The 15,243-nt window shown below is 56.4% G+C and overlaps 2 protein-coding genes across 13 annotated transcripts in view; one reads left to right on the forward strand and one right to left on the reverse strand.

Annotated features, from left to right (window-relative positions):
- The first annotated feature begins 704 nt into the window (after positions 1-704).
- GPR3 (G protein-coupled receptor 3) lies at positions 705-3,897 on the forward strand. Its single transcript, XM_086330809.1, has 2 exons — positions 705-843; positions 1,884-3,897. Exon 2 carries the CDS (start codon positions 1,889-1,891, stop codon positions 2,879-2,881), a length of 993 nt encoding a protein of 330 aa, XP_086186935.1. The 5' UTR covers positions 705-843; positions 1,884-1,888; the 3' UTR covers positions 2,882-3,897.
- Positions 3,898-11,313: 7,416 nt separating this feature from the next.
- WASF2 (WASP family member 2) overlaps positions 11,314-15,243 on the reverse strand; it is a 92,521-nt gene continuing 88,591 nt past the window's right edge. For all 12 annotated transcript variants that reach the window (XM_086330786.1, XM_086330795.1, XM_086330787.1 and 9 more), the window contains one exon: positions 11,314-14,829. In XM_086330786.1, the coding sequence (XP_086186912.1) occupies positions 14,672-14,829 (158 nt within the window). In that variant the 3' untranslated portion in view covers positions 11,314-14,671. The remainder of the gene's footprint in view (positions 14,830-15,243) is intronic.

The following is a 15,243-nucleotide window of genomic DNA, read 5'->3' on the forward strand; positions in this document are numbered from 1 at the left end:
ACCCTCATCACAGCCTGGTCACTTCAGCACTTGTCACAGGGTCACGGTGACCTGAAGAACTATCACCCAGCCCCTCCACCTTCCCTTTCTTTCGCCACCACCTCATCCCTGAACCCCATCATGGCCCAGAGTCACCCTGACACTGCTATGGTTGCCCTAGGGGCTTCTTCTCTACCTCAGCGTCGTACTGCCACCATCCCCCCAAGATCCTGTCACCACGCTCATACCGTCACTTCCACCCACCTCCCTGCTCCCTCGTGCTCCTGTCACCATCACCTCAGGGCCCCATCGTCTTGGCAACCCCTGTCATCCTCACTGGGGACTGGGACGCTCATTCAGCCCCCATCACTCGGTCTCCGTCACCTGAATTCCGTCAGCCTCTCTCTGCCACCCGAGGGTCCCATCACCTCCATAAACTCTCCGGGGCCCCTTTCCTCCTCTCCCTCTAACACATGCCCCCCGCCACCTTCCTGAGACTTCAAGGGCTCTCGCACCAGCGACCCCGAAACCCCCGGCCCGTAGAGGGCGCAGCGTCAAGGACAGCGCGGGCCGACTCAGAAGGGGGCGGAGCCGCAGCCACGGTCGCTTTTTATGAATGGGGGAGCGGGCGGCACGAGGCCTCATTACTATGCCGAGCGGCGCGCGCTGCGCCCCAGCGCGACGCATCCATTGGCCAGCCGGGCCACTGACGTCACCAAAGCGGTGGTCGGGGGCGGGGCGGGGCGGGGTGACTCACGCCGCTTCTCCCGCGGCCGCGGGGGCTTCTCGGGGTCCTCACACACCCTGCGCAGCCCGGACCCGAGTTCAGCCTTCCCGCGGCCCGGCCGCGCCCGGTTCCGAGAGGTGAGTAGCGGGCCCCGGCCTGGGTACCAGGCATCCGAGAGGGCACGCAGGATGCTGGGGCGCTGGGCAAGCGGTCAAGCTCCCAGCGGTTGATTGGGGTCGGAGGTTGAGACCAGGAACCCTGAGTCTGGGCTCACAGGAAGGGACCCAGGGTCTGGGTGATAAGAGCTGTCAGCTGGGTAGCCCGGCGTGGGGTGAGCACTCCTGCAAGGACCCGAGGCCCTGAAGGGACTGATGGTCATCTGAGTTTGGGCCGGCAGGAGGCGTCTGGGCCAGGACCCAGGCGTCCGAGCAGGAGGAGGTGTCCGACTTAGAAATCCAGACGTCCGGACAGGAGGCGGAGTCAGGCCCAAGATCCAGGTGTCCAAGCAGAGGGAGGGATCTGACTACAGGATCCTGGCTTCCAGCAGGGGGTGTCTGTCCCAAAGACCCAGAGGTTCAGGCAGAAAGAGGGGTCCAGCTGGGGGGCAGAAGTCTGGCCGAGTGTGTGTTGGGGGGCTGAGGTCCCAGATGTTGTTACCCCAGGAGTGCAGGGTGGGGGCTGGCGGGAGCTTCACGAGCATTCTCTGGGGGCGGAGTCTGGGGCTGGCCATACTGAGAATCGTGAGGGGTCTGGTGAGCCTCAGAAACTGAGCGTCATCCTCCCTGGTGGGGAGGGAGCAGAGCTGCTGTCAGTCTTGAGATGTCCCCTCCCCCGGTCCTGGGCCTTTCCCAGCTTCTCCGGGATCCTATGGGCCTCTATCCACTTATGGTAGTCCTTGATCTTGTCCTCCTCAGTCACACAAGTGGGAGAAAGAGACCTGCAGGACTCAGTGAGTTAGAAGGGAGAGGGGAGCGACCCACCACAGGGATCACCAGACCCCTGCTGGCCTAGGGGCATAGGCGAAGACAAGGGTATCCTGGAAGGAGCTTCAGGGCATGGGAGGGGGTGGGCAACCTGGGACCCAGCCAGGTATCCTGAGGAGAGACCCCCACTGCTTCCAGACCCCTCCACCCAGCACCCAGCCCTGCCAGCTTCTCACAGGGCCTTTCTCCTACAGGTACCATGATGTGGGGTGCAGGCAGCCCCCTGGCCTGGCTCTCTGCTGGCCCCGGAAACGTGAACATGAGCAGCATGGGGTCCACAGAGGGGCCCACAGGCCCTGCCACACCACTGCCCTCCCCCACGGCCTGGGACGTAGTACTGTGCATCTCAGGCACACTGGTGTCCTGTGAGAACGCGCTGGTGGTGGCCATCATCGTGGGCACTCCCGCCTTCCGTGCCCCCATGTTCCTGCTAGTGGGCAGCCTGGCTGTGGCAGACCTGCTGGCAGGCCTGGGCCTGGTCATGCACTTTGCTGCTGTCTTCTGCATTGGCTCAGCAGTGATGAGCCTGGTGCTGGTTGGCGTGCTGGCCATGGCCTTTACTGCCAGCATCGGCAGCCTACTGGCCATCACCGTTGATCGCTACCTTTCTCTGTACAATGCGCTCACCTACTACTCAGAGACAACAGTGACGCGGACCTATGTGATGCTGGCCCTAGTGTGGGGGGGCGCGCTGGGCCTGGGGCTGCTGCCTGTGCTGGCCTGGAACTGCCTGGATGCCTGGGCCACATGCGGCGTGGTCTATCCGCTCTCCAAGAACCATCTGGTGGTCCTGGCCGTTGCCTTCTTCATGGTGTTTGGCATCATGCTGCAGCTGTATGCCCAGATCTGTCGCATTGTCTGCCGCCACGCCCAGCAGATTGCCCTCCAGCGGCACCTGCTGCCTGCCTCCCACTACGTGGCCACCCGAAAGGGCATAGCCACCCTGGCCGTGGTGCTTGGCGCCTTTGCCGCCTGCTGGCTGCCCTTCACCGTCTACTGCCTGTTGGGCGATGCCCACTCCCCACCCCTCTACACCTATCTCACCCTGCTCCCTGCCACCTACAACTCCATGATCAACCCCATCATCTACGCCTTCCGCAACCAGGACGTGCAGAAGGTGCTGTGGGCTGTCTGCTGCTGCTGTTCCTCTTCCAAGACGCTCTTCCGATCCCGCTCCCCCAGTGATGTCTAGTCTCATCCTGGTGACCCTCCAGCCCTGATCACTACAGAATTCCAGAGTGTTAGGTCCTCCAGGGCTTTGTTCCAACCCCCAGCTCCACACCCCAAGACCCAGCTGGTTCTGGAGTTCTAGGACTTTGGGTGTTTCACAGGATTCTGTTCAGATCCCTGCAGGGCCCAGCTGGCTCCATGGTTCTAGAATGTTCCTGTGGTCAGGGTTCCAACTCAGAAATGTCCCACAGCCCAGATGGGCTTGGAGTTCCAGTAGGCTGCTGGGTATTTCACAGTGCCATTCCAAGTCCCTGACCTTCCCCCTGCCTTGACCTTGACCATGTCACTTTACTTTTGGGTTTCTGAGCTAAAGAGTCAGAGAGGTTAGTTACTCCGTTGCCTAGATAAGAGAAAGATTTATCTGTATATATGTGCACATACAAAGAGAATATCTATTTATTATTTATTTATGAATTTATTTATGGGTGTTAAGGGGAAAAAAAGAGACCCACACCTTGAAATCCAGGCCATACCAGGGTACTCCCAGTCCCCAACACCCTCATTTCTGACCTCAGTTCCTAGAGGGGGAAAAGGGAGAGAGAGAAACCACGTATTTTGTTATTATTTTTGCTTACTTTTTATCGAAGAGATCATAGAAACCAGAGCCTTCTCCCCAGGCCCGCCCCCCTCGGGTTTGCAGGGGGAACACACCAGCCTCTGGTTTTTTATTTTTTTAAGAAGCCATCACCTGAGAAACCGAGAATTCCTCTGCTCTGGGGGCCGACTGCCCTCTGGTGGCCGTTTTTTGGGAACTGCAGCCGGGTCGGCCGTCGGAACCAGGCCAAGTAACCCCAGCTCCACTCCAGCCTGGTGTCCAGCACCATAGCCAGAGCCTGGGGTCAGGTCTCACCCTGCAGTGCCCTACAGGAGGCAGGGTGCGAGCCAACACCTGAGCCCTCTGCCATCTGGGGTAGGGTCCCCAGTCCCCTATTCCTGTTCCTAACCCAACCCTCAATAAAAAAATGATTTTGTGATAAATAAGATTTGTCTGTGCGTGGAAGGAGTGGTATGGGGTGTAATGGGTGACAGCCTGGAATGGGAGGATTAGGCCAGGCCTGGGGACCTATGGGAGGATCCAAGAAACTGGAGACCCAGGTGGAGTATGGCTGGCAGGTGACACCTCCCACCCCAGGATGCCAATCTGATGGGTTCCTCTGTTCAGACTCAGGCATCCCCAAACAAGAACCCCACCTCCACCGAGACTAGAACTCCTGGTGCTAGAGCCCCTTGGGTTTCAGTTGCTCACATCTTGCCTACATTAGCTTTAGTTTGGGGTTTGGGCATGAAGAATGTGCTCAAGGCATGTAGGTGTTCCAAACAACAGCAGCCTCTTCCACTCACAGGTGTCTTCTGTGTGCTGGGCACTGCACTAAGCGTTTTGCATCCGTCAGCTCACGTTTGCCTAACAAGCACCCCCTGGCACGGGTAAGAACTTCTCATGTTACAGACCAGGAAGCAGGCCAAGGGAGAGTCAGTGGTCAGCTCAAGGTCATACAGCTAGGAAATGGCAGAGCCAGGATTCCAAAGAGGAACATTTGTTTCCAGGCCCTGTGCACTGTCCCCTGGCCGATGCCCCCTCATCTCCTGCCTTCCCAAGCCAAAGGCTTAGGACATTCTGGATCCTGCCTTGTGTTGGGGTTAATTTTCAGAGCCAGTGGCCCCATTTTGGGAGGTGGTTGGATGGGGTCTGTTCACTCAGGAGCTGGAAGGGCTTTTTTTCTGTGCAAAGGTGAGTGATAGTAAGAGTGTGTGTGTACCCTTGCGTGCATTTGAGGACAAAATTGGGCAGGACTCTGAATTTCACTGTTTTGGAACCAAAAAGAACTTGTTCACCAGGTACAGGCAGGAGTAGGTTTGGGGTGTGGCTGAAGAGGAAGCTCTGACTACCCCAAACCCACATCTACCCAGATGGGCAAAGCCTGGAGGTGGGGCCCTCAGAGCACCCCTATTGCACAGATGGGGAGACTGTTTCCCTGGCCAGAGAGCTTTCGCCTGATGTTCAAGTCTCCTCCCCAATAGTAGCCACAGGAATCCAAGGGGAGTGGGCATACCAACAGGGTTGGGTCACAGCTGGCGGAGGGAGGGCCTGGGCTGAGCTACACACAGTGCCAATCCAGGCCCAAAGTGGGGAGGCTCCACCAGGTCAGGTTGAGGCTTACCTCCTCTCCCCACCTTCCTGGAAGGTCCCTAGGGAAAAGGTCCTCAGTCAGGAAGCACCTGTCCCATGCCAAACATCTCACACAACATCACCATGGTCCCTTTGGGGGAGGGGGGGGGTACTACTGCTTCCCCCATTTTACAGAAGAGAAAGTTGAGGCTCTGAGAGTAATGAATTTTCGTTTATTCATTGCTGTCCCTGTGGGCAGCGTAAATTCTAGCTGGAGGACACAGTAATAAAGAGAGTAACTAAAATATGATAATGTCAGAGTGATATATCCTCAGAATCGAGGCACAGGGAGCACATGTAATCTTTAAATGAGAGTGCCCCTTGGGACTTCCCTGGCAGTCCAGTGGTTAGGGTTCAGCTTATCCACTGCTTCTGGGGACCCGTGTTGGATCCCTGGTCGGAGAACTAAGATACTGCAAGTGATATGGAGTGGCCCAAAAGTAAAAAAAAGATACGGATGCCCTCAAAATCCTCACTGAAGGTGACATTTGATTTGCCTAAAGTCACACAGTTAAGAGCTGAGCTGACCTGAGGGTTGAACCAGGTCCTTGTGACTCCCAATCTGTTTCTTTTCTGGGTGAGGGAATTTGTTTCAGGAGCAGCTCAGAAATAGCAAGCAAGGAAACCAGGGCAGGGAGCCCTGTCCTGGGCTATGGGAAGTTTTGGGGGTCTCCAGGGTACCCCTAGGCCTTTGGGAGGGGCAGTGTAGGAACAGGCCTCCTGTTTGCCTCCGTCACACTCCCAAGGAGCACCCACCAAGGTCCCGCAAGAGCAGGGCCAGGGCCCATCCCACCCTTGGCGGACTTGGCTCTTGGCCCCCTCCCCGCTTCCGGCTCCGGGGCCCAGCAGGGCCAGCCTCACTTCTGGTGGACCCTCACGCTGTGAGTCCTCTTCTGTCTCCGTGCAGCTGTGAGGTGGCGCTCAGGCATTTCTGGAAGCCTGCATCTTCAGTCTCGGCCTTGAGTCCTGGGCCCACACGAGGGTGTCTGAGCCTGTCCCCGGGTTGGGGTCTGTGTGCAAGGTGGGGCCCGCTGGCTTCTCCTTCCCCTGGGATTCTGCAGCTACATCTCAGGTCCTCCCTGTACCCTAAGTCTGTGTTCCCTCCAGGAAGCCTCCCTGGCTCAGCCCTCCTGTGGCTGTGAAGATGAAGTTTACACACCTCGCTACACTTCTCCTTAGTAAATATTTACAGAGAAGTTTTACCTTCCTCATCAGAGTGGGGGCCACTGAAGGTTGTGTCCCAGCTCCAACCGAAGGGCCCTGAGAAAAGGGACATGTCTGGCCCTCAAACTGAAGCCGTCTGTGTCTCTTTCAGGCTCAGACTTCTCAGCCTGGGGCTGCTCATCACGTGTGCATGCATGTGTGTGTGTATGCCTGTGTGTCTGTTTTTCGGGGTGGGGTGTAGCCAAGCCTTCCAGCCTCTCTGCCTTAGCCAGTTGTCCAACTCCATACCTGATCCCCCCAGTGACTGAGGCCCAGGAGGGTGAGCTGGGCAGTGCGGTGGGGGGTCCCTGGCTTGGAGGAGGCAAAGGCTGGGGCCCAGAACCCTGCTTTCCTGCAGGGGTAGGCCTTAGGGTGGGGCTGGGGCCCTTCTCTTCTCCCCTTCTTCCCAGGTCCTGTGGAGGGGGCAGCCCCCACCAGGGCCATGACCGCTTCTCCCTGCAATAAGTGAGGAGACAGCAGCTATTAATATAAGATGAGTTCACGGGCTCACAGCTTCTGCAGGCTGGAAAACAGGCTCCTGGGGCCAGGGGCTGCGGCAAGTCTCGTCTGTCAGATTTTCTCCTGGAGCCTGAAACCTGCCAACCCTGCACCCCGAAACTCCCTACATGCAGAGACATGTGTGCACACAGGCACATAAATGGAGGTCCAGGTTCCTGGCTGTTGAGAGAAGACCCACACATGCATACACATCCAGACACGCACGTATGATCAGTGTGTCTGCACACCAGTATGCACACCTGTGCACACAGATATATCACATGTACACAGACCATGTCAACCTCAGGTACACATGTTCTCATGCAGAAGCACAAACCTAAATGTATGCACATGCCCCTGCACAAATACGTATGCACACAGACACACAGCCTTGTATATACATGTGTGCACACAGGTCCAGGCATGCTTGCATACCCAGACCCATCTGCACACCACGGCACACCCACATATATACAGACACAAAACTGCCCGTGTGCATACAGATGGCATCAGTCATGTACACACATGTGCATACAGGATTACATTCAAGGACTTGTACATGTACACATATATGTACATGCATGTCTTTTGCACACAGTGTACACACAGTCACACAGGTTCCTCACTGTCAGTGTTCAGCAATCATGAACTCACAGGCAGACCCTTGGTTTCTAGCACCATCCGGCTGGCTCAGCCTCCCCTCCCCCCAGCCTCATGACAGGCAGATCAGGCTCCTGCCAACCCCAATGTCTGCCCTTGGCTTCCCACCCCCCGGGGGTCCCCAGATCCCTGATTAACCCCCTCACTAATTGGCCACCAGCCCCTTGACTTTGCTGCAGGCCTTCTCAGGAGCTGGGAGCGAGAGGCTGCAAATTGGCCAAGCAGGTTGGGTCTGGGGAATAGAATGCGAGGCACGGCGGGGGTGCTATGAGCTCAGTGCTGAGCTGGAGCCAGGCAGGGTGCCCCTATACCAGGATTGGGGGGGGGCACTGGCTTCGTACCCTCGTGGGAGGGCACTTAGGATTCACATGCACCCAGTCACCTGAGCCTTGATTGCACGCACTTTCAAACACACTAGTCATGTGGGTGGACATGCTCCAGCCCACTTCACACAAATGCATGTGAACATTTGCACACACCCACACTCAGGAAAAACCCCATTAATCAAAATCTTACATGTTGATAAATTCACCTGTCAGATACAGAGACCACTGATATATGTACATCCAAACACACTTCACCTAAATGCCCAAATGTGTCACATGTATACATGCTTGCAAACACGAGTTTACATGCTATACATGCCTATGAATGTACACCTAGGTATACCTGTAGGCATGTAAGAACATCCATCCACACCTGTACATGCACACCCAGAGTCCAGGCATGTGTGTGCACACCATTTGTGTGCCTACCATGATGGACCCCCAAATAGCCACAGAATAAGAACTCCCACAACCAGCCACCGGCTTTGTGGAGGAACAGGGAGTTTGAAGTTCCTGCAGTCTAGGGAGAGGGGTGTGTGTTGGGGGCGGGGAGTGGTGGAACTTGCCTAATACCTAAGCCCACTACTCCCTCTGGGTTCTCCTCAGCCTCGGGGCTCCCAGACAGGACGGAGGTTCTGGCTTTGCTTCTCTAGTTCCTGTCTCCTTGGCTCTGGGCCTGAGCCCACAGTGAGTTCTGCTTTCTTGCAGACAGCCAGGGGCATTGGAAAGCAGAGGGTTTCTACTTTCATGCTTGCTGCCAACTTGCTGTGTGAACTTTGGGCAAGTTGCTGTACCTCTCTGTGTCTGCCTTTCCAACTGTAAACTAGGAATAAAAAGCTTGGTATTGGCCATCCTTCCAGGATTGCCTGAGGAGTCCATGGGTTCATCTTTATGGATGTGCTTTACCCGGGCATATGTCTGGGAGAGGTTAGTTCCCAAGACAGCAAGACACTGGAGCTGTGGTGGGGGGTTGGTGTTGGGCAGAATACATAATCCTGTTCAACTCCTCACTGAACAGGAGGGAGCTGAGTCCCAGAGGGAGCCGCAAGGTGAGAGCTACAAAACCTGGCCTCCGACTTCTCAGCCAGGAAATCTTCTTCTCTTTAAATACGTATGCAGGGCATGAGCAGGTGCGTGCACAATCCCCCAGGTAAGGGCGGGGATGCCTGCCTGCTGCAGTGGGAGGGTGTCTCTGCAGTATGCCTGCCACCATGGTACCGAGCATTCTACCAGGGAGAGATTCTTTTGGGTGTGAAAGGCTTATTTTCTTGTCCTCTAGCTTCAGACCCCTCACAAGACACTTCTCCCGGGGCTAAGGCTGGCTTTGGGGAGCACCTGAGACAGCTCCTAGCTTCCTGATCTAGGAGGGAACTAGCTGACAACCACCCAGAGCAGCGCTTACAGAAGTGCTGCCAGGTTGCCCTGGCCGCCAGGCGGCCAGGAGGGGGCAGTGCGGAGCTGGCCAAGGCAGCACAGGAGGGGTGGCTCCTGAGGACTTTGTGTGGTTTGCTTGTGCTTGTGCTCCTGTAACTGTGTGCCGCTCTGTGCTCTTGTGTGCACAAAGACAGCATTCTGTGTGCACGTGTCTCCATGTCTGAGTGTGCACAAATGCCCACATCTTAACAGGTGTGTGCATATACTGAAGCTGTGTCTGTTGGGAGCCCCCGCCCATACACAGGGAGACCACTTTGTTCCAGGCAGTTGAGGGCACAGGGTACTTCTAACTCTAAAGGTCTAGGATAGCAGGGCCCCCAGTACAGCTCACTTATTTCAAAGCAAGAGCAAAATTAACCATCATTTATAAAACTAGGCACCAGTGGGTAGGTAGGTCAGCCTGTAACAGAAAACCTTTAACACACCCGCCTCTGACACCAAACACCATGATCCTCGATGGAGAGATTCTGAGAATGGTTTACGTTGTGTGGTGGGCAGAACAGGAGACCCACGTGCGAACTATGGCTTTGCTCTTGGTCGGCTATGCGGTCTTAGGCAACTCAACCTCTCTGAATCTTTTTCTCAACTGTCAAGTGGGAGACCCTTGGTTGGTGAAATAAAGCATAGGCAGTCTCAGGCAGGTAGTAGTTGAATGCTCATTCTTCTCACGACTAGCCCAAAGAGCTGAAGCTCCCAAGCGGAGGAGCTGGAATTTAAGTCAGACTCCCAGCTGCCCAGAACCACATTCCTTCCCTCCAATTCTCCAGCAAGGGCGGCTCCCGACACCACCATTTTGTCTTCTCCCAGGGCGGGCGTCTGGCTGCCTGTCAGTCACCGACCTCGGGAAGCCAAGTGCTGACTAAACACAGGCCTGAGCACGAGGGTGGGGCGAGGGGCTCCGCCGGGGCCAGCCGGCTCCCGCGCCCCCTCCCCGGCACCCCCACCCCCAGCGATGAGCTCAGAGTGGCTGGCGCAGCACTTGCTGACGATTCAAAACTTCTGCCCCCTCTCCTGGGATGCCAGTGGGTGACTCTCTCGCAACAGCAGGCGTGACCAGCCAAGTCACCAACCCGGCTCCCACCCCTCTCCCGGGGCCGCCCCACACCGTCTGCTGGGCTTGGAACAGGGAGTCCGCTCATCAATTACCCCCGGGGACAGCTACTCGCAGCAGCTGTGCTCGGTACAACCGTTGCTTCCTGGGTAGGTCATTTTTTTAGGGTCAGAAGAGAAACCCAGACCTGTCACCTTCCCAGGCAGGAGAGAGAGGGGGCCTGCGGCAGCCTAACCCTTTTATCGGATTCCATTGTAAGTCGTTCTATTTAAGGTAAGTTGCTCGGGTCTGAGAGGCAGACAAGATGCCGGCCAGATGCTGGCAGGCAGCATCAGCATTCTCCTGCCTGATGTGAGGCTCCCCACCGCCCCCCCGCCGCCCTCCCCGGCCCCAGCACACCCCTCTCAGCCAACTGAGGCGGCCTCCACATCCCCCAACAGGTCTCCTCCTAAATCAACACCCCCACCTCCCGCACAGGGCGCACCAGCCAGAGGCAGAGGCCCCCGCCCTCTGAGCCCACCCACACCGACCTCCCTGTGGAGCTCTGGCCACCACCACCTGTGGCTATCAATGTCGCCCCCTTGGAACTGCTTCTCCCATTACACAGATACAAGTGTGCACACACACACACACACACACACACACACCCCAGAGGTGGCTGCGTGGTTACAAAGACTTTCATCAAATTATTTAAAATGTTGGCATTTATGTATTCGGAAGTATACATTAAAAGTTACATAGAATCTTCAGGTCACTTGGTGTGCTAACGTGCTACACACATGAAACCTGGCAGGGACTCAAGTGAGACCAGGCCTGGAGGCACAGGGCTTTGAAAAACTGGATGTCCTTTTCTAAGGACCTGAGAGGAGCAGGGGAAAGAGGAAAGGGTCACTTCAGGGGTCTGGCTCAGCCCCACTGCTCAGATCTCAGTTGCAGCTCCTGTCCCATCTTCAGGGGAAGGGGCCCCATCTTCAGACTGTACCCCACGACATACAAGCCCAGTCCCTAACATCTTCATGTGGCAAACACACCCAAGAATAATCCACCAGACCAGGTCCTTATAAATATATTTATATCAGAGAAAACAAGGCACTTTGGGAGCATTACAGCTCACTCTCCTACACATACATCATTCTAGACAGAAAGTAAAAATTGGTTAGTTTCTCAAGTGAGTTAACTGAGGAAAGTTAATACAATAACAAAATTGCTCCCTAGCCCTTCCTGAGGCACGGGATGAGGTGCATCTCTGGGCACACCTGGTATCCCAGGTCAGCTGGACCCCGGTAGAGCTCAAAGCCTGACGACCCCAGAAAGCCTGACATCTCTCCTGAGCAAAAGCCCCTAGCCTTGGGGCACTGCCCCCCTCCCCAAGCCAGGTAAGGGGGGGCTGCAGTGGGAGGCAGGCAGAGAGCAGAGCTGGGACACGGTGGGAATGCTTAAGCAGGGTCACCAAAGCCACAGAGACCTCAATCTGTCCGAGCTGGCGCTGCAGAGCCGGAGGATCGGCGCCACGGGAAGAGATTTCACATTAGCCCTGACAACACCGCCTCGGCTCTGCGGTGACATTGGCCAGGGTCGTTTCTGAGGGGCGCGAGCTTCCGCTGGACGCGAGCTGGAGCTCAGGCCAGCTGCTCTGAGCCTCCAAGGGATCGCTGAGCCTGCCCCCTCCCCGTGGCTGCTCCTTTGGAATGTACTCATCTCACAACCAAGGCAGAGCCACAAGTCACTTCTGACACTGCCGAACTGGAAGCTGGGCCCCTGGGCCACAGGAATGGGGGCAGGTCCCCTGGGCTGGGCAGAACAGGGAAGGGAGGCGGCTCCTTGCCTTCAGCCCTCAGAGTCCTTAGGGGCCATTGCTCCACACCCTCACCAGCCTCAGCCCAGTTTAAATAATCACTAAACTTGGCTTTCTACAATTACAGGATTCCAAAGACACACAATTACCTGCACAAGGTCCTTTATCATCTTAAAGGGCTCTGGGTTTAAAGAAGCTTTTTTTTTTTTTGGTGCACATATGCATAAGTAGAGCCCAGAGGGCCTCTCGGCTGACTGGGTCCCCAGCCCCCCGAGCTGAGGAAGCTTCGCAAGGCCGGCTGCTACAAAGCGCCGAGCTTGGCTGCATAGATTTTAATGAGAGCGTCAGGCAGAGCTGTGCTGTTGCTCTCCGGGACTTGCAGATCATTACCAAACCAGCTGTAGGATGAGAACACAGCACATCGAAACCCTAGGAGGTCACTGAGCTAATGATCTAATCCTACCTTCCGCAGGCAGTGCCCCTCCCCACCTCCTCCTGCCCCCAGCCCTCTTCCACGGCAGGCTCTGTCCATTCCAGAAGCCAGGCCAACACCGCCCCCTTCAAGGTCAGAGCAGGATGATACGAGCACAGTGCTGGCTCCCCCTTTTCCAGAAAGGAGGGGGATGGGGGTGATTCAGTCAAAGCCATTAGGCCCAAACCCTGGCCTGGCCTGGCCAGGCCCCAAGACTCCTATTTGGGAGAACCGCTGCCCTCTGCCTGCTGCCCTGGTCACTGCTGGGCGACAGCTGGGGGCACCTTCAACAGCCATTTTAGAGTTCTGAAGAAAGCACCTTCAGCTTCTGGAGCACACTGTGGGAGGCACGGCAGGGGTGCACACGTTCTGGTTCTCAGCGCTGGAGCCCGGTGCCTGCCCTGCGCCCAAGACGCCCTATCTGGGGAGACAGGCGGGCACACTGGCCTCTTAACGGCTCCGTCCTCACGACTGCACGCTCTCCTCGAGCTGGAGGGGCTGATGAGGGCTTTGGCAATTACTAGAACCATGTGCTGTGCTGGGGGGAGACAGATCCTGTTTGTCTTTGTTTCAGGGCTCGGAGAGCTGGAGAAGCCAGGAAAAGCCGGTTTCAGCCTAAGAGGCTACACAACAGAAGAAACCTCACTGCTGGCCAAAGCTGACCAGCTTTTTTTCCTCAAGAATAGCACCTGTGTATTAGCTTGGGGAAAAAGGGGGGAGGGAGGGAGGGAACATCATGGTACAGTGAGGAGGGGAGCTGGAAACAGGACCCAGAGACGTCCTGCGTCTCAGCCCTCCTCACAGCTGCCAGGCCTCCCCACCCCACCTCCCCAGGCACTACCTGCGGCCGCTGCCAGCCTGAGGGACTGAAGTTTCTACAGTTGGCAGGACCTATGCTTAAACTGGGGAAACAAACGGGGGAGGAGATGCAGAGGAATTGAAAGCAGCACCTGTCACACTGCCTACCCTCTTCCTCCTCTCACTACTCTGGTCCCCCAAAAAGAGCAGCTCTCAAGGCCAGGTGCCGGGCTGGTGACAGGAAAGCGGGGGCAAACGACAAGAGCAGCCACGAGGGTCTGAGCAGTACGGACAGGCCTGGCGCAGGCCCTGAGCCCTGTTGCTGGGACTCCCCTCTGCGCGGAGGTCTGGAGCAGCGCAGAGCCCAGAATCTAGCAGGTGCCCACAATTTGGTCCCATAAAGCACAGGGGACTCGGAATCAGGAACTCTGGGCTCGAGCTCTGTCCCCATCCAATGGTGTGACCGTGAGCAAGTCACTTCCCATTTCCAGGCTTCAGCGTCATTTAACCCAAAGACTTCCGTCTTCTTCCAGTCCTGCAGCTCCAAGTCTCTGCTCGGCTCCTAACCGCAGCAGAGGCTCAGACCCCTGGGTGTCAGGGCTAGTTTGGTCATGGGGTCTAGAGGTTAGAACCGGGCTGTGGTGCTTGGAGGCACCTGGTGGCAAGGGAGGGGTATTTGAGGGACACAGGAACAGCACAGTCAGGGAAGGAAGCCTGGGAGGGAGGCAACCACCCCTGCCTTCATAAAGGCACTGTTTCTGAGCAGAGAGGGTAAGACATTTCTTTAGGGGCCTGATGGCTCCTGGAATAAAGGGCATCTAGACACAGAGATGGCTTAGAAAAAGGCAGCCTCACCCTGTGGATGAGGACAGAGGGGTGAGGCACCGGGCCTGCGGCTGCTCCGCCCTCTCGATGCACGGGAAAAGGGCCAGCAGGCTTCAGGACCAGAAGATGGCTGGCACTATGCAAAGCAGCTGAGGACAAGGATTCTGGAAGACTACAGAAAATGGCTCCTGGGGGAAGGCACCATTCCAATTTAAACCCAATCAAAGGAGTATGCTTTGGGGTCTTCCCTTCTCTTCAGTCGGCAACAGTCACTTGAAGGGAACAGGGAATATCCCAGGTACTGAACCTCAGCAGCCCCATGGGGCCTGACCTCAGGGAGACGGGAAATACATGGTGATTTGGAGGAAGGACTTGGGATATATCTTTGGTTGCTTCAGGGAAGGCTCTGGCCCCTTGAAATTCTTTTTTTCCTCCCTTTTCTTCCCCTTGGGACTGTTGGGGTAGGCATCAAAGAAGGCAGGTAGGAAAGAAAGAAAAAGGAAGTAGGCGGCAGGCAGAAGAGTTAATCCGACCATTCGTCTTCATCAAACTCAGAGGAGTCGTCTTCCGAATCGCTGTACTCCACAGCAATGCGACGCGACAGGATGGTGGCCACGTCGTTGCCCACAACATCCCGCTTCTCTTGTTCCCGCTGCTCCTCAACCCTGCGCAGCTGAAAGCCTGGAGGGGGAGAGAGAGGAGGGTTAAGAAGGAGCGTCAGTCTCTGAATCCATCCAGGACTGAGGAAGAGGGAGTGGCCCCTGGTGGAGGTGGGTACTGGAAAGGACAGCTAAATAGAAGGACGCTGGAGGAGAGCAAAGAGGGAAAGGGGAAAGCCGATGAGAAGTCAGACAGGCTTTATGACACTGTGGTCCCAGTGCGACAAGAGCGTCTAAAGGGAGCCTGCCATTCTTTCAGGCTCCCACGCTCTCAGGCTGGTGAGGACGGTACTTCTCACGAGGCTTTGAGTGAGGAGTGGCTGCCATACCCCATCTAGCAGGCACTCAGTCTGCCGAAGTCATTGATTTTCATGGAGTTGAGCTGCCTGAGGTTGTCTCCTCTAGACAACCCTTCAATTCACTGAGGATCAAACAG

Source organism: Bos grunniens, chromosome 2, assembly GCF_055505025.1.
Source record: "Bos grunniens cultivar Pamir isolate PY7600 chromosome 2, Bosgru_T2T1.0, whole genome shotgun sequence".
Lineage (NCBI taxonomy): Eukaryota > Metazoa > Chordata > Mammalia > Artiodactyla > Bovidae > Bos > Bos grunniens.